At 49.5% G+C, this 25,361-nt stretch overlaps 2 protein-coding genes across 7 annotated transcripts in view; one reads left to right on the top strand and one right to left on the bottom strand.

Moving 5' to 3' along the window:
- cfl2 (cofilin 2 (muscle)) overlaps positions 1 to 818 on the top strand; it is a 5,438-nt gene extending 4,620 nt beyond the window's left edge. Inside the window, exon 4 of the mRNA XM_086183059.1 lies at positions 1 to 818. This exon is cut by the window's left edge and continues 128 nt beyond it. The gene's annotated coding sequence lies outside the window, so the exon portion shown is untranslated.
- Positions 819 to 2,534: 1,716 nt separating this feature from the next.
- Positions 2,535 to 25,361, bottom strand: part of hectd1 (HECT domain containing 1) — a 39,280-nt gene continuing 16,453 nt past the window's right edge. For 3 of the 6 annotated variants that reach the window (XM_086183043.1, XM_086183042.1, XM_086183044.1), the window contains exons 20-45: positions 25,179 to 25,313; positions 24,773 to 24,912; positions 23,765 to 23,977; positions 21,795 to 21,905; positions 21,545 to 21,711; positions 20,640 to 20,816; positions 16,326 to 17,294; positions 13,615 to 13,836; positions 13,135 to 13,268; positions 12,896 to 13,052; positions 12,144 to 12,203; positions 11,889 to 11,959; positions 11,656 to 11,807; positions 11,519 to 11,573; positions 8,069 to 8,297; positions 7,885 to 7,967; positions 6,845 to 6,972; positions 6,530 to 6,731; positions 5,414 to 5,551; positions 4,819 to 5,303; positions 4,518 to 4,676; positions 4,278 to 4,356; positions 4,082 to 4,175; positions 3,647 to 3,797; positions 3,431 to 3,575; positions 2,535 to 3,307 (exon numbers count right to left, since the gene is read on the bottom strand). In XM_086183043.1, coding sequence (XP_086039169.1) covers positions 3,170 to 3,307; positions 3,431 to 3,575; positions 3,647 to 3,797; positions 4,082 to 4,175; positions 4,278 to 4,356; positions 4,518 to 4,676; positions 4,819 to 5,303; positions 5,414 to 5,551; positions 6,530 to 6,731; positions 6,845 to 6,972; positions 7,885 to 7,967; positions 8,069 to 8,297; positions 11,519 to 11,573; positions 11,656 to 11,807; positions 11,889 to 11,959; positions 12,144 to 12,203; positions 12,896 to 13,052; positions 13,135 to 13,268; positions 13,615 to 13,836; positions 16,326 to 17,294; positions 20,640 to 20,816; positions 21,545 to 21,711; positions 21,795 to 21,905; positions 23,765 to 23,977; positions 24,773 to 24,912; positions 25,179 to 25,313 — 4,794 coding nt within the window. In that variant the 3' untranslated portion in view covers positions 2,535 to 3,169. The remainder of the gene's footprint in view (positions 3,308 to 3,430; positions 3,576 to 3,646; positions 3,798 to 4,081; positions 4,176 to 4,277; positions 4,357 to 4,517; positions 4,677 to 4,818; positions 5,304 to 5,413; positions 5,552 to 6,529; positions 6,732 to 6,844; positions 6,973 to 7,884; positions 7,968 to 8,068; positions 8,298 to 11,518; positions 11,574 to 11,655; positions 11,808 to 11,888; positions 11,960 to 12,143; positions 12,204 to 12,895; positions 13,053 to 13,134; positions 13,269 to 13,614; positions 13,837 to 16,325; positions 17,295 to 20,639; positions 20,817 to 21,544; positions 21,712 to 21,794; positions 21,906 to 23,764; positions 23,978 to 24,772; positions 24,913 to 25,178; positions 25,314 to 25,361) is intronic. The other 3 variants (XM_086183045.1, XM_086183047.1, XM_086183048.1) reach the window with 2 other exon arrangements.

Below are 25,361 nucleotides of genomic sequence, written 5' to 3'. Positions count from 1 at the left end.
GAGCCGAGCGGAGCCAAGCCAACCGCCGTGCCATCCGGACCGAAGCACCTGACCCACCTGAACACGCCGCTTCACCCGCAGCTTGCTCTGTCTGTATGATGTTCTGAAGGAGTTAGCGTCTTTAGGCCTCTTTGTTCTTTTTGCTTTTTTCCCCAACATGGAGATCTCATTAACATAATGATATGCAAACCCCTCCCATTTTGCCACATGACTTCTGTTGAGCTGGCAGGAACCCCACAGGAAGGCTGTCTCTCTCTCACAGCCAGAGTTTTGCCAAAAAGTCGATGTGAAGGAAGCAGCCACAAGTGTTGGAGGCAAGTGCGGCGAAGCTCCGCCTCCTGCAGCCGCCATGTTCATGAGGCTTTTGACATGACTTTTATTTATTATTGTTCAGTGTTGTATCTTCTCCAGCATGTTCAGGCAGACACGACTATGCATCGACGAGGAGGAGGAGAAGAAGAAGATCACAAGCCAGCACTTTCTGTTGCAACACTACAAGTCCAATTCTGTCCGCTTGTTTACCTCGGTTCTCATTCCTGTCGGACTCGCCGCCGCCGCCGCCACCGCCATTCTAGCTGTTTGGTCGTCGCCTTACTTTCAGTTTGAATGTAACCGTCACACCAGAGTTAGTTAGTGTGCACTTTTATTTTGTAAGGAAACACTACAGGAAGCAGACATGACCCCAGCAGTGAGAGACGACCCCACAACAACAACGACAACAACGACAACAACAACACGACATCTGGAGCCTTAAAGTGGAACGTTGTTTCTGAGATCACAGGAAGCCACTTTGCAATAAAAGCCTGTGGCAGTTCTGACGCGTCCCGCCTCGTCTCTGCTTCCACCAATCACAGAACGCTTTCACCCGCAGGTCCGCTTCCTGTCTGCAGGTTGAAGCCCAGCAGAACCTGCGTAGGTCCAGAGTGACCTGAGAAGAACCTCAGTTGAACGGTGAGACGAGTCAAAGTGCTTTTGACCACAAGCACGAGACGAAATGCCAACTGGGTTTAATCAGACGAGAACAAGGAGAACCAAAGTAGAACGAAAACAAAACCTTAGAACCTCACAAGAACCAGTTAATGCCAAATTTTCAGTCCAGGAGGAACAGTGGTTTCCATAGAAACGGCTGATCACCATGGTTACGCTGACTCGTTCAGACCAATCACGTCCTTCCGGTGGTCCATCTGATCAGGCGCTAGCTTGTCACGTGGAATCTCCGTCATGACGCTGTTCCCGGGCGTCATCTGACTCCACCCACCAGCCAAAACTACACGTCCCAGAGTTCCTGCTGCCGGGGGCGTTGATGCGAAACTGGTTCAAGTTCGGCCCGAGGGGGGACTTCCTGTCTCAACTGTAGATCCACGACCTGACCTTAGATGGTGTGAAAGTGTCACGGCAGCCAGGAACCAGAACCGGGTTTGTGTTCTGGTTCCTGGCTGCAGCTGGCAGCGAGCCGCGGCAGGAGAACCCGATCCCCGCTGCTATTTGTGGAGCGCGCGAGCGTCTGCGTCCTGTCATCGACGTCCACAAAAGGCGAAAGAGGACAGGGAGACAGCTGAGAACCCGGTCACGTGGTCACCGGGATGAAGAAAGTTCTTACTTAGAACGTGACATTAGCGAGAGATTCCTGCGGGGGGGTCCGTCCAAACGTGACTCAGCAGTTCCTCGCCGACGACCCCGCGGCCCCGGCAGGTGAGTCGGAGGAGCAGCTGCCGAGGAGAACGTTGCCATGACTACAGTCGGCTCACGTCAGCTGCCTGCAGGTGTAACAGGTAGCAGTAGGACATGCCGCTGCCCCCCAGGTTTCCTCTGAAGCTGCAAAACGTCGCCTCTGGTGGTAAAAATGGAACAGCGCGAGCTCGTCCCTCAAAGCGATAGAGAACACACACCTGTGTGTGTGTGTGTGTGTGTGGGGGGGGGGGGTTTGAGCAGTAGTCAAACAGAACAAAGATTTAATTTCCGTCTCTCCTGCTACAGCACGTACAGCTTCAGTATTCATGCCAACGCGACATCATGTGGTACTCCATTACCCAGCATTCCCGAGCTCATTCAGGGGACGAGGCCGCTCTGAGCTTTGTCGCCACCTGCTGGAGGCAGAGCCGAAGTGTAGCTCTGACAAAGCTTCGTGTTTCGCTTCGGACTCACGTGGTCTTTGGTTTCGACCTCAGCCGCCGTCAATCAGCGCACCGACAGACGCGTCATCGACGTCATTCTTACGAGTCTGTTTACCCGTCATGTGACCCAGAGACCCAGTATTTATTTAACCAATAAAACGTGTTTACTGTCTCCTGTCAGACAAATACTCCACTTCTACGTTCCTTGTTAATTATTCAACATTGTCATTTTTCCAACAGCTTTTGTCATGTGACCACAGGCCTCCACATCAGCCCCAGATGTTGCCACTCCAGACGTCCACCTCAGTGTGATTTACTCCCATAAACTCTCATTGCTCCTCGCTCGCCTGCGTCAGCGACCGTTTCTGCCCCTGGCGGCGCATCAGCGTCCTACACAAACCACAAGACTCAGACTTCACTTCATACTTTGCAAACATTTTAATGATTATTTTCTGGAGCATACACATTTGAAAATATCTGTTTACCTCAAACTGCAACTTGAGTTAAATAAATGTTTATAATATACAAAGAAAATACAAGGAGAGCAGAGCTTGTGACACGGCTGCTGTTGTCTTCTCTTCAGGTGTGACCAGCGTTTCTGTCCGGTAGCTTCATTGGAAAATAACACCACAACGCACTCCCACAGCGGGCCAGAAACTATCTGAAAGCAGTTTATCCCCCCCCCTCTCTCTCTCTCTCTTTCTCTCTCACACACACACACACACACACACACACACACACACACACACACACAAAGCAATAAAACAAAATAGGGAAGAAGAGAAAAGCATGATTGTTGGCTGAAGACCAAACTGGAAATAGAAGCTAACACACACACACACACACACACACACACAGCAGGTGAGGATGATGAGGATGCGGAGGGGACGAGGAAGCGAGAGAAGGAAAGGAGGGAGCACAGCCTCTCTTTAAATTTCTCTTCCGCCCCCAGCGGTCATCAGTCGGCCAGTTTCGATTGGCTGAATGATCGCGTCAATCACACAGCGGGACAAACGGACGACAGAGCATGCTCAGTGCAGCAGTGGCAGCAGAGGTCAGTTGAGGTGGAAGCCTTTCTCCATGGTGGCGGCCAGCAGGCGCTCCCTCATGATGTCCTCGGAGGAGTACTCAGGGAGCTTCAGGTAGTGCACGCACGTGTTGACTGACGGGTAACTTGAGTCTGTGGCATCCACCTGAGGGGGGCGGGGTCAAACAGCAGCCAATCAGTGAACTAAGCCATTCTTGTTCTGAAGAAAAACACCAACATGGGGCAGCTGACATGTTCCTGCTGCAACAGCCAACCAAAGAGCATTTACCTTCCTGACGATGGTGAGGCGGGGGTGCAGGTTGGCCAGGCCACCGGGGGGCAGCGTGGAGCAGCCGGTGGTGAACTGCAGGAAGGCTTTCCTCTCGTCTGATGACATCCCACATAGAACTCTGACAAAGCGCAGGAAGCCAGGACTGAAGACAGACATAGCGTCAGAACCACAGAGGAAGAACTGACAGGCCAGAAAACAGAGGGGAGGGACTACCTGTCTCTGGTGTAACCTAGCTTTGGCTCCGTGTAGTTGATGATGTCATCAGCTGTCCAGGAAGGTGACTGGTTACCACAGAGGATCATCTGAACCTCCTTATGGCTGAAGGAGCTCAACTTCTCCATCGGAAAGACACGATTAAAACCCTCTGGAGAGGTGAGGGGGGGGGGGGGGAGGGGGAGGTGTTAGTTCTGAAGCATTTCAAGGAGAAACCAGACCAGTGTCTCAGCGAGATACAGCATCAAACTCCTGGATGATCAAGAGAAGCTTCTCTGCCCTTGCTACCATCGAGACCACATTCAGAAACAGGACCTGAGCCTGCGGACCAGACTTTCCAGGGACCCCCTTCACCCTTAACTCACACGCTGGCAAGCAGTCAGTTGGATCATTTCTGAATTTAGACTACAACTGATCCTAGAAGTGTGCGTCTACCTCTGAAGGCCTCCATCTGTTTCTGGATTCCCGTGTGCATACAGAAGTCAAACATCAGTTCCACGTACTCTTCAGCGTTCTCCATGGTCACCATCTACACACACACACACACACACACACACACACACACACACACGCGCGTGAAACATTATGTGTGTAAATGTTGGCGAGATGTTGATGTGGCCAGATGTTTCACCTCATCATCTCCGTTGGGTTTGAGGTCTACGGCTGAGAATCCATGAACCTTGGAGGACGGACAGAACTGGAAGTTCAACCTGGAGAGGGACAAGCGGCTGGATCAGAAAGCTGATTGGGTGACAGCACATCACTGGACACACCCACTGACCTGCTGCTGACAAGATGACCAATCAACATGTGTGTCTAAGCCCGCTATGCTAAAGCTAGCAGCTGCAGGCAGAGCAGCACGGCCTCTCACCCCAGGTCCTCGATGCTGAGGGGCGGTCCGGAGCCCAGCGGGTTCCTCAGCATCAGGTCCTGCAGGCGCGTGTTCTTCTCATCCTCAGACAGACTCTTACTGGCCAGAATCTGTCTCCTCTTCACCACCAGCTCCTTGACCTCTTTCAGGAAGCTCGCCCTGCAGATGACGAGGACAAAGTCAATGATTTATTCTGATCATAGCTCCATGTGTCCGTGTCTCTGGTCTTCCCTGTCATGGCGTCCTGTGTGGTTGTCCACCGCTCATACATGTGAGATGACGTGCGTGGCCTTTGTCTCACCTGTGTGGGTTGACAAGCTGGAAGTCGTCCCATGTCAGGATGCCGTGGTACCAAGCGGGAGGTTTGGGTTTAGGCGGGTCCATGATGAACTCTGACTTGGAGTCCTCATCGAAGCTGCCAACAGAGTACGTCTCCTGGCTCTCCTCTGTGGACGCCTCCGAGTGCACCTCGGAAAGCAGCAGGAAGGGCTGAAGGTGCGGCCGCTCGGACTCGTGACCGGCCGGCGAGCTGCGAGACTGGTACAGCAGCTTGCTCATGTTGGACTTGATATCCCCCATGCAGAGCAGCTTGAAGAAGGGCTGGGACACCGGCAGGTCCACCAGCCGGTTGTCTTGGATACACTTGGCCAAGAAGACTCCCAGGAAATGGAAGAGCTTGGTGATGCGCTCCAGCTCCTCGCTGTCCTGAGGGAACGGAGCTGGGAACAGGCCGCAGGAGCGCTGCACATAGAACCCAGGAGGCTTCAGACCGCCGCCCAGGTCCACCTGAAACACGCCAGCACGTCAGAGATTTTACATGTTCCCACTGCTGTTATGGTGTGTGTGTGTGTGTGTGTGTGTGTGTGTGTGTGTGGGGGGGGGGGGGGGGTCCAGACCTGTCTCGACTCGTCATCAGGGAAGTCATCATCACAAAGCCAAATTCCCAGCGATGTCCTCTGGAACTCTGCAGCCACAAGAGCGTAGAACTCCAGCGTTGGGCCGAGACCCGTCCCCTCCTCGCCCTGAAACTCCACCTGGACACACGCACGCACACCGTCAGGCTGACTGGTGTCTACAGTGTGGAACGTGTCAGTCTCAGGGGAACATTACAGCATGGCACAGCAAAGGACGGCATTCAAGATGGAAATGACCACTTCAGTCTCACGAAATTTCTTCAAACGGGCGCCGTGTCTACATCTGCAGAGGAAGACGGCTGTAGCACACACACTGAAGTGGACACAGATTTCACCAGCCGACTGGGAATCCTCCCAGTGCTCCCAGTCCATCGATGTTCTTTGTTTTTTATTTTAAAGTCCCCCAATCTTAAGAGCGCGGTGAAAGCAGCAGGAAGGCCATCAAGCGCATGACAATCACAGTTTCACACGGTGCCTGTGCATCTGCTGCAAGTGCTGCTAGCTAACTTGGGCACCGTGATGAGGATGGCGAGAGAGAGGGGGAGGAGCCTGCGAGGAATTCCAAGCGCCAGCACTGCTGGTATCAACAGGGCCGATGTGGACAGGTGCCACCCAAAACTGTCCTGTGTGCACCCGTCATGACATCAGCGACGTCCTGTCACTGCCTCAACATATTTGTCTGTCTTGTGATGTCATTTGTTAACATTTCAAAATTTGCTTTCATTATTTAATATTTGCATCGACCTGCGAAGCAGTTACCAAATAAACCATGTGGTTTGTGTTGGAGTCCTGGACTAGAAGCCAACAGATCCATGCTGAACATCTAAAAGAACAAATGGGATTCAGAGAATCAAGCGGCTCTCAGAGGGGGAACCTTCGTCATGTTTTGGTGAAAACTCACACTGGGGTTGAAGCTGAGCATGAACTCCTTTCAGCTGCTCTAAAACTTTATTCAATCCTGAAACAGTGAACCTCTTAAAATAAGCTTCACTTCCTGGTTGCTACCAATAACAACTGGAAGTGATGATGCAGACTCCAACAACCAGCAGGGGGCCTCATTGTTCCCTCTAAGTCTTCTTCCCGTCTTTCACCTCTCACCTCCAGCACAGACTTCCTGTCAGCGTGGAGCTGCATGACAGACTCTGCCCACTCCATTATGGCATCTCCTCGGGGGACTTTGACACGCTCGTGTTTGAGCCGGCCCACCCTGAACTCTCCAGGGTCGTCCCGCCGAACTGTGGTGGACGGCCGAGAGCGCTCCATAGTGGCCTCGCGTCGATTCTGCAGCCAAACAATCGCCCTGCAAGGCCAAAGGTCAGAGTACAAACATTTAACAGGCAGAGAGAAGTTTTAGGATGGCTTTGAAAAAGTGGCTGACAATTTCTTTCAATCACTAACCAGCGACAGACTCACCTGGAGGCTCCAAAGGCGGTGCAGGTGAAGTAGAGCTGTCGGGTCTCAAAGGGGATGAGGAAAGGACACTTGGAGGTGAGCTGCTCACACCAGTCGGGCAGCGCGCCACTGGCCAGTGCCAGGGGCTCCTGGGAAACGCACAGCCATTAAGTACCTGCAGCCTGAGGGACCTTCACCATCCATGCGCACACGTAGGTGCCGTCTCCCTCCCTGAGATGCAGCTCTGCTGCCACCATCTTGCTCAGGTCCTCTAACCATCAACATGCCTTCTGACTGGAAGAAGATGTCTGACTTTGTGCTACTTTTGGATGATCGTATTAAAGAAGTGACACAGCTGAGTGATCATCATGTGACTGTGACAAATGTGTTGGTTTTTACATCACAATGTACTCAACATTTTAAGTTGAGCTAAAAGTGAAGTGGCTGATTGACTTCAGCTTTTTCCTGACATTGGAATGAAATGTTTGTTTTGCCTTTACCTGACACGTCAAACACCTGTGTTGCTACGCATGACATTTAAAAAAGAAGAGTGCTTCCATTTCTTCTCTGTTGCACTGATGATACTCGCTAATGCTCGTCGCTGCATACTTCATGTTTAGCTTAAACTACAAATTAGCATTTATTTCCAAATTTACAGACAAAAATGACATGATGGTACACATTGATATGCAGTGAGTTAAAGGAATAAATTTAAAAACTAATTACATAAGGCAAATTTGGGAAAATGTGATATAATCCAACTATATCTAAACTATACAAAAGTACTTTAGTAGGAAAACTCACCATTTAAAATCTCCAGGGACCTCTATCATTAATACATGTCCGGTGTTTATAACAAACCAAAATGTTCCGAAATCAGTCAAGCATTAAACCACTCTTGATTAATTTAATTGAGGGCGGAGCTCCTGTCTACATGCATACATGCATTAGGAGGCGTGGCTGGAACCAACTAAAATGGCAGCCGTGTTGAAAAACTGCATGGATGGATGGAGCAGCAGCATCAGGGCGCAGACAGCAGGAACGTTAGCAACACGACTGACCTCGATCTGCTGGAGGATCTTGGTGGTGATCTTCTTGCTGGTGAACTCTTCAGGAGACGCATTGAACTGTAGTTCATCTACATCTACACACACACACACACACACACACACACACACTTTAGCGGTTTGGGAATGCATCATGTCAGTTGTGTGTGTGTGTGTGTGTGTGTGTGTGAGCTCATACCCTCCTGTAGTGTGCGTGTGTTCGAGGCGGCGTCTCCTCCAATGATGTACAGGATGCGCAGAAGCTGCAGGACGTCCTCCACCCCACAGGCATTCTGGCTGCAGCCTGCCTTTGCCTGTGCCACCTCCCTGGTGCAGCCAAGGATCTCGCTACTCTGATTGGCTGACATTGAGCTTGGGCTCAGGCCGCCAGACCGCCCGCCACCACTGATACCATGTTCACAGAAGTCCTGCAGTGGAAAAAGATCTGAGGTCAGAGGACAGCTGCAGGTTTTCGCAGGACATTTCAAATTCAACAACTGTTTCATAAAGGTGGAGCTCGCCATCGCCATCAGGCCGTTTATCAGCATGACCATTCCAGTCTTTTCACTTCATCAGATGTGTGACTTTGGCAAGCATCAACTGAACTGGTTTTCTGGACAAACTGGGATGGAGGCATTCCCTTTCATTCAGCACATGCTAAGGCTGATCACAGTAAGGCTCGCCTGGGTTTTACTCTTCTCTCAAGAGCAAAGACTGTTTCCTCCTGTAAAAAGACACGCGTTTATGTCAGACACCAAATACATCGTGACCAACGTTCCCTCGAAGCTGCGCACTTGCGCAATCGTGCACCGCTCACACATTCTCAGTGCACAAGAAAATCTCTGCAGCGCGTCGACTCAGTGAGTGACAGGTGTCCAGCCCAATGATACGATACAGTTCACTTACGCGGGCACTGCCAATGCTATGATTGGCTGCGTAGCCTATGTGCCCTGCTGGTACGCGGCGTGGATCATGCATGTTAGCCTGCTGACAACAGCACGGCAGAGATAAGAGAGGGCGATGGGCCAGAGCTGGTAGCTCAGCGGTTGAGAGGTAAACCATCAAAAATATTAAAAAGTAAACTAATAGAAATCGCTGCTGTAATTTGACTCTTTTAATAAGCCCTGTGCCCTGCTATGCTCCCAGGTGTTGAACAGGTGTGTGGCCACAGCCTGCACGACTCATGTTGCTCACCCTGATCCTCAGTGTGCTCAGGGAGCTTGCGTGTGTGCCCAGACACATGAGCAATGGAGGGAAGATTGATCATGACATCCACCTGTCAATCAATCTTAAACTTTCAGTGGCATGTTTATACATCCATCAGCGCTGGCCAGCGAGCAAAGATGGTCTTTCCTGTTATGGGGATGCTGGCTCCAATGCATTCACGATCAGGAACGTGAGACGTTACAGGTGAGCTTGACTGACAGCACTACTGTCCAATCAGTGCTGGGACACTGGAGGATTGGTGAGTGGCGTCTCCAGTCTAATTCCTCCAAACCTTATTTCCCTCTGGTCTATCCTGCTTCACCGGGATCAACATGATACGGTTACGTGCGTTTCAGACACATATACACTTAGGGTGTGTGTGTGTGTGTGTGTGAGAGAGAGAGAGTGAGTGTGAGAGAGAGTGTGTGTAACAGAGAGTGTGTGTGTAAGAGAGAGTGAGTGAGTGTGAGAGAGAGTGAGTGAGTGTGAGAGAGAGTGAGTGTGAGTGTGAGTAAGAGAGTGTGAGAGAGTGTGTGTGTGTGTGTGTGTGAGAGAATGTGAGAGTGAGTGAGTGTGAGAGAGTGTGTAAGAGAGTGTGTGTGTGTGTGTGAGAGAGTGTCTCACTCACTCACACACTCTCTCACACAGAGTGTGTGTAAGAGAGTGAGGGAGTGAGTGTGAGAGAGTGAGTGAGTGTGTGAGAGAGTGTGTGTAAGAGAGAGAGTGAGAGAGTGAGTGAGTGAGTGAGTGAGTGAGTGAGTGAGAGAGAGAGTGAGTGTGTGAGAGAGTGAGTGAGTGTGTGTGTAAGAGAGTGAGTATGAGAGAGAGAGTGTGTGTGTGTGTGTGTGTGAGAGTGAGTGTGTGTGTAAGAGAGTGAGTGAGAGAGTGTGAGAGAGTGAGTGAGTGTGTGTAAGAGAGTGTGTGTGTGTGTGTGTGTGAGAGAGAGTGTGTGAGTGAGTGAGACAGAGTGTGTGTAAGAGAGTGAGGGAGGGAGTGAGTGTGAGAGATTGAGTGAGTGAGTGTGTGTGTAAGAGAGAGAGTGAATGAGAGAGTGAGTGAGTGAGTGTGTGAGAGAGTGAGTGTGTGAGAGAGTGAGTGAGTGTGTGTGTAAGAGAGTGAGTATGAGAGAGAGAGTGTGTGTGTGTGTGAGAGAGAGTGAGTTTGTGAGAGTGAGTGAGTGTGTGTAAGAGAGAGTGAGAGAGTGTGAGAGAGTGAGTAAGTGTGAGAGAAAGAGTGAGTGTGTGAGAGTGAGTGTGAGAGAGAGAGTGTGTAAGAGAGAGTGAGTGTGAGTGAGTGAGTGAGTGTGTGTGTGAGAGTGAGTGAGTGAGTGAGTGAGTGAGTGAGAGTGTGTGAGTGAGTATGTGTGTGTAAGAGTGAGTGAGTATGAGAGAGAGAGAGTGAGTGAGTGAGTGAGTGAGTGAGTGAGTGTGAGAGAGAGTGAGTGAGTGAGTGAGTGTGTGAGTGAGAGTGTGTGAGTGAGTATGTGTGTGTAAGAGTGAGTGAGTGTGAGAGAGAGTGAGTGAGTGAGTGTGTGAGTGAGTGAGAGAGCGTGTGTGTAAGAGAGAGTAGTGCGTGTGAGTGTGTGTGTGAGAGAGTGTGTGAGAGTGAGTGAGTGAGAGAGAGAGTGTGTGTGAGTGAGAGAGCGAGAGAGTGTGCGTGAGTGAGAGAGCGTGTGTGTGTAAGAGAGAGAGTGAGAGAGAGTGTGTGTAAGAGAGTGAGTGTGAGAGAGAGTGTGAGAGAGAGTGTGTGTGTGTGTGTGTGAGAGTGAGTGAGTGTGAGGGAGAGTGAGTGAGTGTGAGGGAGAGTGAGTGAGAGAGTGAGAGTGAGTGAGTGAGTGAGTGAGAGTGTGTGAGTGAGTGAGAGAGTGTGTGTAAGAGAGTGAGTGTGAGAGAGTGTGTGTGTGTGTGAGAGTGAGTGAGTGAGTGTGAGGGAGAGAGAGTGAGTGCGTGAGAGAGAGTGTGAGTGATTGAGTGAGTGAGTGAGTGAGTGAGTGTGTAAGAGTGAGTGAGGGTGAGAGAGAGTGAGTGAGTGTGTGTGAGTGAGAGCATGTGTGTAAGAGAGTGAGTGTGAGAGTGTGTGTGTGTGTAAGAGAGAGTGAGTGTGTGAGTGAGTGTGTGAGTGTGAGAGAGAGTGAGTGAGTGTGTGTAAGAGAGTGAGTGTGAGAGAGTGAGTGTGTGTGAGAGTGTGTGTGAGAGAGAGTGTGAGAGAGTGAGTGTGTGTGAGAGTGTGTGTAAGAGAGAGAGTGTGAGAGAGTGAGTGTGTGTGTGTGAGTGTGTGTAAGAGAGAGTGAGTGAGAAAGTGTGTGTGTGTGAGAGTGAGTGTGAGAGTGAGTGAGTGTGAGAGAGAATGAGTGAGTGAATGAGAGAGTGAGTGAGTGAATGAGTGAGTGTTTGTAAGAGTGAGTGTGAGAGAGAGTGAGTGAGTGAGTGAGTGAGTGTCTCACCATCTTTTCACTCTCCTTCTCCTTATCGGCATCCTTCAGCTCTCGGTACATGATGCTGCAGGGAGACGGAACACACAATTAAAACTGGATCCAACGCCGTTTCTTCTTGCTTCATCTCCACGTGTCTCCTCTCTTACGTGTAAGTTGGCTCCCAAATGCGTCTCAGTTTATCCGTCTTCACGGCACCGCTGCAGGAGAGCTGCAGCAGCCGCTGGACATAGTAGAATATGGTGGACTTGTAGTTGGACAGTGGTAGCTCCACCTCACGGGTAGTGCCTAGGCCCGCCACCTGGACACACACGGGATCACAAAGCTGTACAAGGAGCCCAGAACTCCGGGAGTGTTCAGAGAGGCTGTGATGTGTTCTTACCTTAAGAGTGAGAGCGAGGTGAGGGGACGGAGCACACTCCACCTCCTCCTGAACCTCTGAACGAGGAGTTCCTGAAGCAAACCAAGACATGGGCACGTTGGAATTTTTGTGCTGAAGGTTTTTCAAACTCAGAACAAGGTTCTTGCAGGTTCCAACTGATTCAATTTGACTTTTAAAAAGATCCTTTTCTAAAAATACAATTAAATGTAAGACCAGTTTTGTGGCCGTACTGTGAAAAAAGTTCTTAACACTTGCCCGTGGTTGCTAGGCACACAATTGCCAGCCGGTTTTCTCTGATAAGTTCTTGTTCCTGTTCTGTGTTGTTGAGAGAGATGATACCAGCAGTTATTCCAAAAAAGAATTACCTTCCAAATCTCTATTATTGAAGCTCAATTAAAATCATTTTAAAGACCTAAATTTGATCCAAAATGTGTCTTGAAGACTTTAAGAATCTGCAGGAACTCGGCTTGTTCCGTTTGGCAAATCATTGATTAGTGATTTAATAGACTGATCATGATGATCGTTTTTTCCAAAAACGACTGGATCATCTATCAAAATTTAAGAGTACTTTAAAAAAGTTTGATTATTCTCTGAAAAATGAACCGACTCCTTTACTAAAAACAGTCACCAGCTGTTGTTGACTCGACTTTTTGCTCTGCTACTCTGCTATGTTTGTAGTTTCCACCCTCTGTTAAAGCTGCCATTAAGAAGTACTAGTGAGGAGCGTTGGTGGCGCTAGCTTGAGGTGGATTAGCAGCCCAAGAGGGACAGTGAATCTACAGCATTAATGTTGCTATGTGACTGTTAGCATCATTAGCAACACTAGCAGTTTCATCAGAGCAGTGTTTCAGCCGGGCAGCGATCACGGCCCCCTGGAACCGACCATTTAGAGACTTGGACCTCTTCTGTTGTAGCCTTTTTTTTTTGCATCGTAGCATTGTAAGTCCTCCCACCCCTCATATGTGTGTGTGCGAGAGAGAGCGAGAGTGAGAGTGAGTAAGTGTTACCTGGCGGTGGGATCTCCAGGTCGGTGGTCTGTTGGACGTTAGTTCTTCCTGGTCTGGGGTCAAAGGCAGGGACCAGAGCAGAGAACTGTCTCTTGAGGACAAAGTCGTCATCCCATGTCCTCCTGCGACCTCCTTTGGTTTCATACTCCTCTTCTTCCTGCAAGTCAGTAGCAGAACAACATCACTTCCTCTTTCTACTCTTAAATCAAGACCAAAAAAATAACCAAGTATTCCCCTACCAGGACCTCCTCATACTCCTGGTCCTCCTGATTGTCATCTTCATTCTCATCGTCGTCGTCGTCAGGCTCTGGAAGGTCCTCCTCATCGTCCAGCTCAGCCAATAGTGTGTTGGCGCGACAGCTGTCCAGGAAGTCTACAGGAAGTTGACAAGTGGAAGTATAACGTTGAGATGGAGGAAGCAGCAAACAACTGAAACTTCACCTTCAGCCTCATTAATGTTTCACAAAAATGTGGAACATATTCAACCTCTGAAAACTCAAAGCATTTAAAAAAAAAAAAGCTAAATGGCCAAACTTTATCAGTAAGAAGCCGTCACCCCCGGCACATGACACCGATCTCTGGAACATTTGTTTACTTGCAGCCTCAGCTGGTGAGACAGTAGTAATGGCGATATTTAGATGTGAGAAGAGTTAGGATGGTTAGCTTAAGCATGGTGTGCGTGTGTGTGTGTGTGTGTGTGAATGTGTGTGTGTACCAACCATAGAGAGAAAACTCAGCCTCCTGGCCAGTGTCACTCTCACTGGACGTGGATGTCAGACTGGTCGTCAGGGTGTTGCTTAGTAACTGGCCCACCGACAGACCCGTAGTGGCCGTGGCTACATTATTGCTGCTGGTTACTATGGAGGTTGACATGGTGACAGTGGAGGTGGTGCCAGTGGTGGTGAGGTTAGGAAAGCTCTGAGCGCCCATGAGAGGAGAAGCTGCAAACAAACAAACAAAGGGCTGTTAGTTTGTCACCAGATGGTGGTTAAGCTGCTGTCAGCTGGCGGCGGCTCATGCTATCCACTCAGCAGGATGCAGAGCTGAGACCTGTCAACTGCAGCCCTCTAGTGGTGAAGGCAGCGACTGAAGTCTGTGAACAAACAACTTTGGGAAACTCTGCAGCTCATCGAGTCATTCAACTTTTAGCAGCAGCAGCATTTCGGGGACATGAGGAACCCAAAATATCATCCACATGGCACCAAACGTCACGGACCACTGAAAGACGCTGTATTAGTAGTTAGGACCATGCTGTTGAACTTCAAATGTTACTATGAGTTAAACCAGCAGTTCTTGTTTCTATAAGCCTCCAGAGCTTTTCATTCTTAGTTCATCTCGGAAGTTTCAGCAGCAGTGTTTTGAGTGACAGATTAAAATGATAGCTGTCATGACCAATGATGGGAATAACAGCGTTAAAATAAACGGCATTACTAACGGCATTACTTTTTTTCAGTAACGGGTACTCTAACTAATTACTTTGTCTATCGTTACAACGCCGTTACCGTTACCAACACGTCGTTACTCCGCGTTACTGAAATGTCTCATTGAGGCTGCCATCCGGCTCGGCTCACACAGACAGGAGCCGCAAATGCGTGTTTTTTTGTTTTCCTCCTTTGGTGCGGGGGAGGGGCGGGGCGAGATAAGCGCCTAATGCTGATTGGCTAAGATAGAGTTAAGATTTCACGTTGAGCCAACCAGAGACATCAGGTGGGCGGGTGTTTACTCAGGAACCCAGCACAGAGCAGCACTCACGCTAACTATCAGACGGCGAGCCTGGGAGAAAGACAGCGTTTTCTAGATGGAAATAGAGGCACTACTTTAACTTCGTGGAGGTTAAAGGTCAAAACGTACATATTGAGTGGGCGTTATGTCGTCCCAGAGCGAGAGTGAAGAGGCCGTCAACGTCCAATGTCAGCAACTCCAATTTAATGAAGCACCTCTCGACGGCCCGACTCTTCTTCTACTAAACTAGTGGCCAGAAACTGCGTTGACACCGCTGATGGTGACAGCTAGAAGGAGCTGTGAAGGTGAGCTCCGCTAACAGAGAAGGACAGGAGCCACGCGTCCCAGCAGCCACAGCAGGATTTTTCTGCCCCGCTCCACAAAAACTTGTGACACAGACAGAACTTAACGAACTGGTAGGCCTTTATGTTGAAAACAGGCTGCCGTTGTCAGCAGGTGATTCAGACTCCTTCAGAGCCCTCATAGGCACCCCCCCCCCAAAAAAAAACCCCTCTAAATTCTTTGACATTTTAAACTTAAAAGAAAAAAGAGTAATGCAAAAGTTACTTTCCCTGGTAACTAGTTACTTTCGTAGTGGAGTAACTCAGTTACTAACTCAGTTACTTTTTGGGAGAAGTAACAAGTAACTATCACTAATTACTTTTTCACAGTAATGAGCCCAACACTGGTCATGACGTACCAGGAAGCCAGCCTGCTCCATCCTTCTCAGTCCACAGGAGTGAGAAGGATGGAGCAGGACATCCAGCTTCTAACTTTCTCTCTCAGACATTTATGGTGAATACGGGTGACATCAAAGCTCAACTGTGGTCTCATTTGTTTGCTGGTTTTGTCAGTCAACTTCCTAGTTATTAAATCCAAGGTTTAGCAGGTCAGATCAGCAGCTTAAAGGGATGGTTCAGATTTTTTTTTTTAACTTGAGTCTGTTTTCTACTTACTAATGATGACGTTGACTGGCAGAGTTCTTAACCAGAACAATCCGAGCTGTTCCTGGGGTCATGCCTTGGCATGTTCAAGCTGACCGACGCTCACGTAATTTTCTTCCACAACGCACACAAGGTAGAGGTCAGTGAGCCTCAGTCAGCTTGAACATGCCAATCGTGAGCCCAGTGACCCCACATGTTGTGTTAGTCCAACTCTCCAGCACTCTTTGAGGAACAGCTGGAATTGTTCTGGTTAAGAACTCTGCCAGTCAACATGATCATCAGCAAGTAGAAAACAGGACTCAAGTTTTAAAAATCTAAACTATTCTTTTGAGTTAACGAAGGAAGTTACAGCTGGTTAGGGTTAATCAGCCAGAATTCAGTCGCTGTTTCATACTAACCTACCTGAGAAGTGCTTTCTTCTGAATCAAGATCCACTAGAAGGGTGAACATTATACAGAACAGAGTAGGAAGCTTTGTTTTCATTTTCTTAGAGATCAACTGTCTTGCTGCCTTCCTTAAAAAACAAACAAAAAAAACTTTCTATGACGAGCTCAGGCACCGCCATCTCCCCCTCCCTGTGCTAAACTTGACCATGTGGTCTAAGAGGGGAGCAGCTTCCAGCCCGTCAGCTGTCAGTCAGGAACACCCACTGACAGCTAGTTAGTAGTATTGCAGCATCATATTACTTCATGTTCTGTAGTAATATTTTAGCACAGTAATACCTCAGTCCTCTCATTGTCTAGCTGTAATACTGCAATACTCACTGGCTGTACTCATGACGTTCCTGCCCAGTGTATTGGTGTTGTTGTCACTGCTGCTGCGGCTTAGGTTCATGTTGTTGGTGGCATTTGTGCGTGACATGTTGGGTGCTCGGCGGACAAAGGACTCCATGAGGCTGGCCTCACGGGACGACAGGTTGGGTACGCTGGCGCTGGAGCTCATGGGAGCACCGGCGGCCAGCAGAGAGCTGACAGACAACCGGGCGTTGGCTGCTGAGCACAGAGGCCTCTGGGAAGGTGCGTCCTTGCTGGAGGACTCTGACACAGAGCTGACGTCAGGGGAGCTTACGCTCACCAGTCCCATGGAGATTGCTGTTGCCGGGTCCGTAGCTGCCGAAGAGTCTTTGTTTCTAGCTTCATCGCCGGGGGCTGATGTGTCAGCAGTGATTGTGCCAGAGCTTGATGCTGAACCAGACCCACCTTCCGTGGCAGAGGAAAGCACAACAATAGGCTCCTGCAGCTGACCGTCAGAGCTGGCCCCACCCCCTGTAACTCCTCCCATCCCAGAACCCTGGTCCAGCAGCAGCCCTTCAGCCCGCCTTTCTAGCCGCAGCCCTCCTCCGGGCAGCCCGGCCGAGGAGCCCAAGCTGATATCAGAGGAGGAGGCAACACTGCAGACGGAGCTGCTGCTGCCCTTCCTGCTGGAGGAGCTGGCACCGCCGAAGGATGTCGCCCCGCCCTTGTCAGGACAGTTATTTTTCACCAGGCTACTCCACGATTGCTGCTGCAACGATGATGAGGAGGTGGTGGTAGTGCCGCTGGCAGCCAGGGTCGCAGAGGGTCCCACCATGGAGGAGGCGGGGCCTGAAACAGTGGATGAGACAGGTTTGGGTGACGGCGCTGTGGCAGCCGACTCAGGGTCGTACCCTGGAGCAAGCTTGAGGTCAAACTTCCCTTCAGCGCCCATACGGTAAGAGTTAGAGCCGCCAGCATCCCAGGTTACATCAATCCAGCCTGGATGGACAGAGAGATAGGAGGGAGACGGACGGATGGATGTCAGAGACCCGGCAGAGAGAGACAGACGGAGACAGAGACAGATAGGGAGGTTGACAGACAGTAGAGGAGCAGCTCCACACTGAACCACATCACACAAACCCAGTCGTGTTCCTTTAACGCCACAGCGACCCGCCAACCTGGAGCAACGTGGGTCGTCACATTGTATTATTACAGCGAGGTGGTCTGAAGGGGCTCGTCAAAAAAAACAGAGCAACATTTCAGCTAACAGGTTCATTCAGTTGCCCAAAATACCAACACCTCCAGTACTCATTCACTTCAGTGGTGTCAATACAATCTACTCTTTCAAAGGGCAGGTACTGCTCACTCCAGGGCTCCACAATAACCCTCAAGAGAGAATTTGAGGAGGGCAAGCAGGAAATTTAGGGGGTGCACTGTAAATCAAACTGCAAATTTTATAAAATACACAGTACTGAATTTCACTATCATTTAAGTCTCATCTGCTGACTGAATGGAAGTTTCCTGTCGGTGAAATCCCACTGAAGCAATTCCATGAATGTACCCGTCCCTGCATATCTTGTGCTTCACGAGAGTGTCGTGTTCAGACGGTTGGTGGCGACCGCCTCAGCAGCTTGGTTTCTCCTGCGTGTTTCGGTCCCTATGTGGAGCAGAAGCTACTGATCTTTGGTCCTCAAAAAATGATCAAACTAGGCAACTGGACTCTCCTCTTGTAGGTGAAGACGTTTCGTCTCTCATCCAAGAAGCTTCTTCAGTTCTGAAATTCTGGTGGGAAGTGTCAGGTATAGAACCACCCAGGGGGTGGTGGCAAAGAAAAAACAAGTGGTGGTCAGGCCAGAACAAGAGGCTCATCAGGTGGTCCTTCAAAGCAGTGCCCCTTCTCCTTGAGGTGGACTGCTGAGTCCTGGCCTGTGGTTGTGGCCCTCCTGTGTGGCACCATGCGTTTGTTCAGTGGTTGTTTTGTCTCCCAACATGACTCTGTTTGTGCCTTGGAACCTTGTCTTTAGGATGGACAGGTTTTTGCCTCAGGGTGTTGCTGGGCCTCAGTGCACAGGGATCTGATGTGGGATAAAGATCCTTCTGAGTTTCTCTGAGACCTCTCCCACATACGGGATGACGATGCGCTTCATCTTTCTTATCCTCCCTGGGCTTCTTGGCAGTTTAAATGAAAGCCCAGTTTGGATACCCACAATTTTGGAGAGCTGAGTGGATGTGGTTGTGTTCCCATCCAAAACAGATGGGAAAAGAAGGGAACAAAACCACAGGCCAGGACTCAGCAGTCCACCTCCACCTCAAGGAGAAGGGGCACTGCTTTGAAGACCACAAGGTGCGCGATCTAGCCAGGGGGGACAGAAGGTTTGAAAGAGGGGTGAAAGAAGCCGTTCATGACAAACTAGAACGTCCATCTTTGAACAGAGGAGGGGCCTCAGACACCACCTATCACCCACCTACAATGCCGTCCTTAGATCCTCCCCAGGAGGTGCAGCCAGCTTTCACGCCTTCACTCAGGTGACCTGAACGACCCTCCTAAGAGGGCTGGGAGGGTAACGACCCTAAACTGAGGCCAAGGATTCACATGACCACCTGATGAGCCTCTTGTTCTGGCCTGACCACCACTTGTTTTTTCTTTGCCACCACCCCCTGGGTGGTTCGATACCTGACACTTCCCACCAGAATTTCAGAACTGAAGAAGCTTCTTGGATGAGAGACGAAACGTCTTCACCTACAAGAGGAGAGTCCAGTTGCCTCGTTTGATCATTTGAGGGTTACGATGACCTGGAGGACTGAGAATACTCACAAATACATACTGATCTTTGGGTGACTTCTTTCAGAATGCGAGCAACCTAAACTACTGCAGCTGTTCCTGTCAGACTCTTCGTTTTCTGACCTTTTTCAGCACAACAGCGTCTCCTGAATCAGATTTTCCGACACAACCTCAGAAATGTCCAGAAAGCTCTCATGCACAAAACATGAAAATCATTTTGGACAAATGTGTCAAACTTCCTGTTGCCGGTCTGATCATAACCACCTTCAAGGATGAATCAATTACAAATCTACACCTTACTGACACCATCATGATGTTATTTGGGCATCATTTTCACCTGTTTACGACAAATAAAACCAATCAAAGAGGACGTGCTTACTTTGGCATGTTGATGACAGAAACAGGCACAGACGCACCGTTATCAACGTGATGCTTTTCACATGATTTTTTTTCTGATGTCCATATCTTTTCAAATTAGTTTTTTTTGTTGATCTTTTGCCCCTTTAGAGTTAGAAAAAATCTGCTGTTAAAATAAATAAGTATTATTTCTTATTTTTGTAAATCACAAATCCGATCCTGTACATCAATTTATGTAACCTTCCACAAAAGGCACAAGTAGACCATCTATGAACGTCTGCCTGCTTCACAGCAGCACATTGATTGTGCAAGGATATTTCTGGGGAGGAGCACGTCAGACCACCAAATACACAAGTATGAACAAAGCTGAAGACAAAGTTAAGGGTTGGGTGCATCTTGACACACCACACTGCTGTTTGTGACTTTTAGAGACTCAACACTGGGTTGCAGTTGTGGAGGTTCTGGTCCAGGTGGAGCGGTGAGAGAAACATTTGAACACAGAAAATGACAACCAAAGCAAAAGTAGAAAAACATTGTCTGGCATATGCGAAGGGTTGAAGCAAAGAAAAATAATTAATCCAAACAACAACAATCATCCTGCTTTATGATGCACACATGATCCAATCAACAGAGATGCCAGGGGCGCCTCGTGATCAGCTGATCAGCTCTCCGCCAGAAGATGTGGATGCCGCTGGAGATGCCAGGAGGAGTGGGTGTGGAAGGAAGAGAGGGAGCAGGACAGGAGGAGAGAGAGTAGATGAAAAGGGAAGAGGAGAAGAGCAGGGGGAGAAGAGGAGGTGTAGACTGAGGGTAAGAAGGAAAGAGGGGAGAAGCAGGGTGTTTGCCAATGTTTTTCTATTCTTCATTCACTTCCTGCACAAAATCATCACAGCTGTCAAGGAGATGTGTTGAGATTGGCGTTTGATCATGTGATGCATTAGCGTGCTGCTCATCGAGACAGAGCAAGCCATGTTGACGCATCCTGCCTTGTTTACAAAGAGTTTCCTGCTGTGAAAGCAGAGGGAAACAGCTGCAACACAAGTCATCGTCATTTACTCGGTAACAGAACATCAAGAGCACCAAGCTTCTCTGCTAAAACCGCCGCCCTGACCACTGCACCGCTGCTTTTATCAAGTACAGGCAGATGCTGGGCGAGGACTCTGAATACAACAGCTGTCAGGCAAGTCTTGTCAGGGACATCTTACCATTGTGAGCCTCTCCGGTGACTGTACCCTCGCCTGCTGGGTTGCCATCCTGGTCACGCCACTTCCAGTCAATACCACGGACGACCCGCGCCCCCGGGACAATGTACTTCATCACCTGGGAACGAAACAAGCGTCGCTGCCGCCGAAGGTTTGCCTCTGCCTCCTTCACAGCTTTACCTGCCAGAAAGATTCAGATTATCTTATTATTAGTTCATGTGAATGTGATGGGAAGGTGGGAAAGGGAGGAGTCAGAGAGGGAGGAGTGACTGCTGAGAGATGCTTTGTTTTTGCTGCACAAACACTGGAGAAGAGTTTCAAGGTGTTCTCATGCTGTGTTACACTGGTGCTGCGTTGCTTCAACCTGGGACTCATCTACAAATAGTCAGCTTAGCCACAGACTGGTGAGCCACCATAAAGCACCTTCCCAGCAATACCAGAGACACAGGAAAAGTGGACAACGCTGTCTCTTCACAGTGATGTCATGTAAACATGACAGTCCGATGCATTTGTGGCTCAACACCAGACATTCCCTCCGCACCACTACACCCTCCTTCACACTTTCAGGTCAGGAATGGTTTAGGTAGACACCACAACTCCGTATTCATTTGATTTACTTGACACCTCCATGCTGTTTTGGGCAACACTGTAGAACTAGCAGGCTGCTGCTTTGGCTGAGGAAAGGTCTGGTCTGGCTGAAGGTGCCGGCTTAAACCCTCTCTACCTCTTAATGAACAAGCAAAATGATTCTTGGAACTTCTCACCTTTAGGACTATGGGTAAAAGCATGCCTTTTCTGAACAGACCTAGACCTGACAAGCCATATTACACCTGTCACACTGCAGATGTTCAAATCCCTTCTGTGAGCAGTGATAATCGAGGACTGACACACAGGAGCGAGCTCCTCACCCAGCTGGTCCTCGCAGACAGCAATGACAGTGCCGTACAGCTCGAGGCCGGACAGAGACAGGTAGTGAGTCTGGCCGCTGGCGTTCTTCCCCATCTGCTTGATCCTGATGTGTCTCCAGCCCTGCTTCTCATCTTTGGATGGGTCCAGAGGCCACGTGGCAGTTGACCTGGATCGCACACACAGTCGAACTCACATCAACCAACCAAAATATGCAAGATAACTATGCAGTCATCTGGGTCATTGCTGTACCCTGGTTCATTCAGGCTGCAGTCATCCACATGGGTGTAAAGGGTTGTCCAGTTCTGCCCATCCTTTGACACCTGAAACACCCAGTTCCTCAAGGCAGAGCGGCCATAACCTCTGCAAGACAAGGAGGAAAGGTGTAGGTTGGGTTTAGTACCTGGCGTGTCTCAGGGTGTAGGCTGGGTTAGTACCTGGCGTGTCTCAGGGTGTAGGCTGGGTTTAGTACCTGGCGTGTCTCAGGGTGTAGGCTGGGTTTAGTACCTGGCGTGTCTCAGGGTGTAGGTTGGGTTTAGTACCTGGCGTGTCTTAGGGTGTAGGTTAGGTTTAGTACCTGGCGTGTCTCAGGGTGTAGGTTAGGTTTAGTACCTGGCGTGTCTTAGGGTGTAAGTTAGGTTTAGTACCTGGCGTGTCTCAGGGTGTAGGTTAGGTTTAGTACCTGGCGTGTCTTAGGGTGTAGGTTAGGTTTAGTACCTGGCGTGTCTCAGGGTGTAGGTTAGGTTTAGTACCTGGCGTGTCTCAGGGTGTAGGTTAGGTTTAGTACCTGGCGTGTCTCAGGGTGTAGGCTGGGTTTAGTACCTAGCGTGTCTCAGGGTGTAGGTTAGGTTTAGTACCTGGCGTGTCTTAGGGTGTAAGTTAGGTTTAGTACCTGGCGTGTCTCAGGGTGTAGGTTAGGTTTAGTACCTAGCGTGTCTCAGGGTGTAGGTTAGGTTTAGTACCTGGCGTGTCTTAGGGTGTAAGTTAGGTTTAGTACCTGGCGTGTCTTAGGGTGTAGGTTAGGTTTAGTACCTGGCGTGTCTCAGGGTGTAGGTTAGGTTTAGTACCTGGCGTGTCTCAGGGTGTAGGTTAGGTTTAGTACCTGGCGTGTCTCAGGGTGTAGGCTGGGTTTAGTACCTGGCGTGTCTTAGGGTGTAAGTTAGGTTTAGTACCTGGCGTGTCTTAGGGTGTAAGTTAGGTTTAGTACCTGGCGTGTCTTAGGGTGTAAGTTAGGTTTAGTACCTGGCGTGTCTCAGGGTGTAGGTTAGGTTTAGTACCTGGCGTGTCTTAGGGTGTAAGTTAGGTTTAGTACCTGGCGTGTCTCAGGGTGTAGGTTAGGTTTAGTACCTGGCGTGTCTCAGGGTGTAGGCTGGGTTTAGTACCTAGCGTGTCTCAGGGTGTAGGTTAGGTTTAGTACCTGGCGTGTCTTAGGGTGTAAGTTAGGTTTAGTACCTGGCGTGTCTTAGGGTGTAGGTTAGGTTTAGTACCTGGCGTGTCTCAGGGTGTAGGCTGGGTTTAGTACCTGGCGTGTCTCAGGGTGTAGGTTGGGTTTAGTACCTGGCGTGTCTCAGGGTGTAGGCTGGGTTTAGTACCTGGCGTGTCTTAGGGTGTAAGTTAGGTTTAGTACCTGGCGTGTCTTAGGGTGTAAGTTAGGTTTAGTACCTGGCGTGTCTTAGGGTGTAAGTTAGGTTTAGTACCTGGCGTGTCTCAGGGTGTAAGTTAGGTTTAGTACCTGGCGTGTCTCAGGGTGTAGGTTAGGTTTAGTACCTGGCGTATCTCAGGGTGTAGGCTGGGTTTAGTACCTGGCGTGTCTCAGGGTGTAGGTTAGGTTTAGTACCTGGCGTGTCTCAGGGTGTAGGCTGGGTTTAGTACCTGGCGTGTCTCAGGGTGTAGGTTAGGTTTAGTACCTGGCGTGTCTCAGGGTGTAGGCTGGGTTTAGTACCTGGCGTGTCTCAGGGTGTAGGTTGGGTTTAGTACCTGGCGTGTCTCAGGGTGTAAGTTAGGTTTAGTACCTGGCGTGTCTTAGGGTGTAAGTTAGGTTTAGTACCTGGCGTGTCTTAGGGTGTAAGTTAGGTTTAGTACCTGGCGTGTCTTAGGGTGTAAGTTAGGTTTAGTACCTGGCGTGTCTTAGGGTGTAAGTTAGGTTTAGTACCTGGCGTGTCTTAGGGTGTAAGTTAGGTTTAATACCTGGCGTGTCTTAGGGTGTAAGTTAGGTTTAGTACCTGGCGTGTCTTAGGGTGTAGGCTGAGGGAATGACCCAGAGGCCGAGGTCAACAGCAAACCAAGCATTCTTGTCATCATTTGTGTGGCAGTTGAGGGCAGAACTATCACGACTCAGGATGTCTTCCAAGCGCCCATAAGGGAGGTTTCGCCCCTCCGATGATGTCACCACCACAAGACCATAGGCAGCAGGATTGACCCACTCATAGGCTGTCCTGTAGGGAGCAAAATTCAATCAAAGTCATTCAGAATTTTCAAGTACCTCTGAATACACAGGCATGGTTTCCCCGTGTTTTACACCAAGCCTGACTTGCCCCTCGCTGGCCAAGCATTGTTTGTTTTAGAGGTTTTTAGACTCCAGTCCCAGTGGGGGGTTCGAGTCAGGGAGCACACTTATCTGGAAACCTCAACAGCGCCATCACTTGGGACAGGGGAGCACAGCAGGCCTGAGATCAGTTCTCTTATTCAACACCTGGGGCTTCGCCTCAAACACACCCAGCTTTCACACACGAAGGTCACGTTACAAACTTGTCATACATTACAGGACATGTCTGGGAGGAAAAGCCAAAAAACATATGTTGGGTTTTTCAGTTGGAAAAATACTGGAGGGGAAAGTGGGCCTGCTGGTAACAACCATGAGGATCCATCAATACAACCAAGTTAGCCTCGCCACGACTAGACTAACGGAGGCCGGCTAGCATGTCGCTGTCTGCAGTGTTAGAGGAGGTGAACAGCGACGCTCCTCTGCTGGCTCTCACCTGTCCAGAAAATGTCTTTTGACTCCAGATCACTCGTGAAGGAGAGGACACAACTTTTCATTTCTCCTTGAAGTGATCAGTTTGGATATCGTTAAATTTCTGAGTTGAGTTTTTCAGAGTGCCAACACTTTATTATTTATTTAACTTATTATTATTGTTGACTGAACAGAATTACAAGGTTAGTTAAGACTCAGTAGCCATCAGGACTTAACTTATGCCGATTTTGAGCGTCTCATTGCTCTACGTTCTTACTTGGCATTGGTTCCGACCCAATATATGATGCCGTTCTCATCAAAGTCGTGTTGGTGTCTGAAGGTGAAGGTCTGGCCTTCTCTCAGTTTCCTCACAAAAACAAAGGAGGAGCGCTCAAAGTCGTACCACTGCTTGGCCACCTGCAGGACAACATGAGGACCAGAGGGTAGTTAGAACACCTGCTGCTCTTCTTCATCTTCAATGACATCTGATGAGCAGGTCAGCAGCTTCCTCCATCAGTGTGTCAGAGGCAAAAAGTAGAAGAACAGCTCTGTGCAGACACAGTCCATTTACCGTATCGACATGCTGGATATTTAGCAGTAGTGCAACGTAACTGTGACTGACATTTTAAAGATGAAGAAACTTGCACTTGACGACACTTAAGTTGCAACCATGGCTTCCTCACCATTTTCAGCAGATACTGCTCCAGAGACTCCACAGTTGCCAGTGGCTCCATCTTCAACATGCGACCCGTCCTGTCAATCAGCGCTGTCTCACCCGGTGCTCGCTCCAGACGGAACCGCAACCTCCTTGTCAGGATCTGAAACCCAGCAACACACAAAAAACATAACACAGATGAGCCTCTGTC

Source organism: Aulostomus chinensis, chromosome 17, assembly GCF_037954235.1.
Source record: "Aulostomus chinensis isolate RoL2024-O1b breed Wild chromosome 17, RoL_Achi_v1.0, whole genome shotgun sequence".
Lineage (NCBI taxonomy): Eukaryota > Metazoa > Chordata > Actinopteri > Syngnathiformes > Aulostomidae > Aulostomus > Aulostomus chinensis.
Note: the sequence above shows the minus strand (reverse complement) of the source record. Positions and strands in the feature narration are given on the sequence as shown.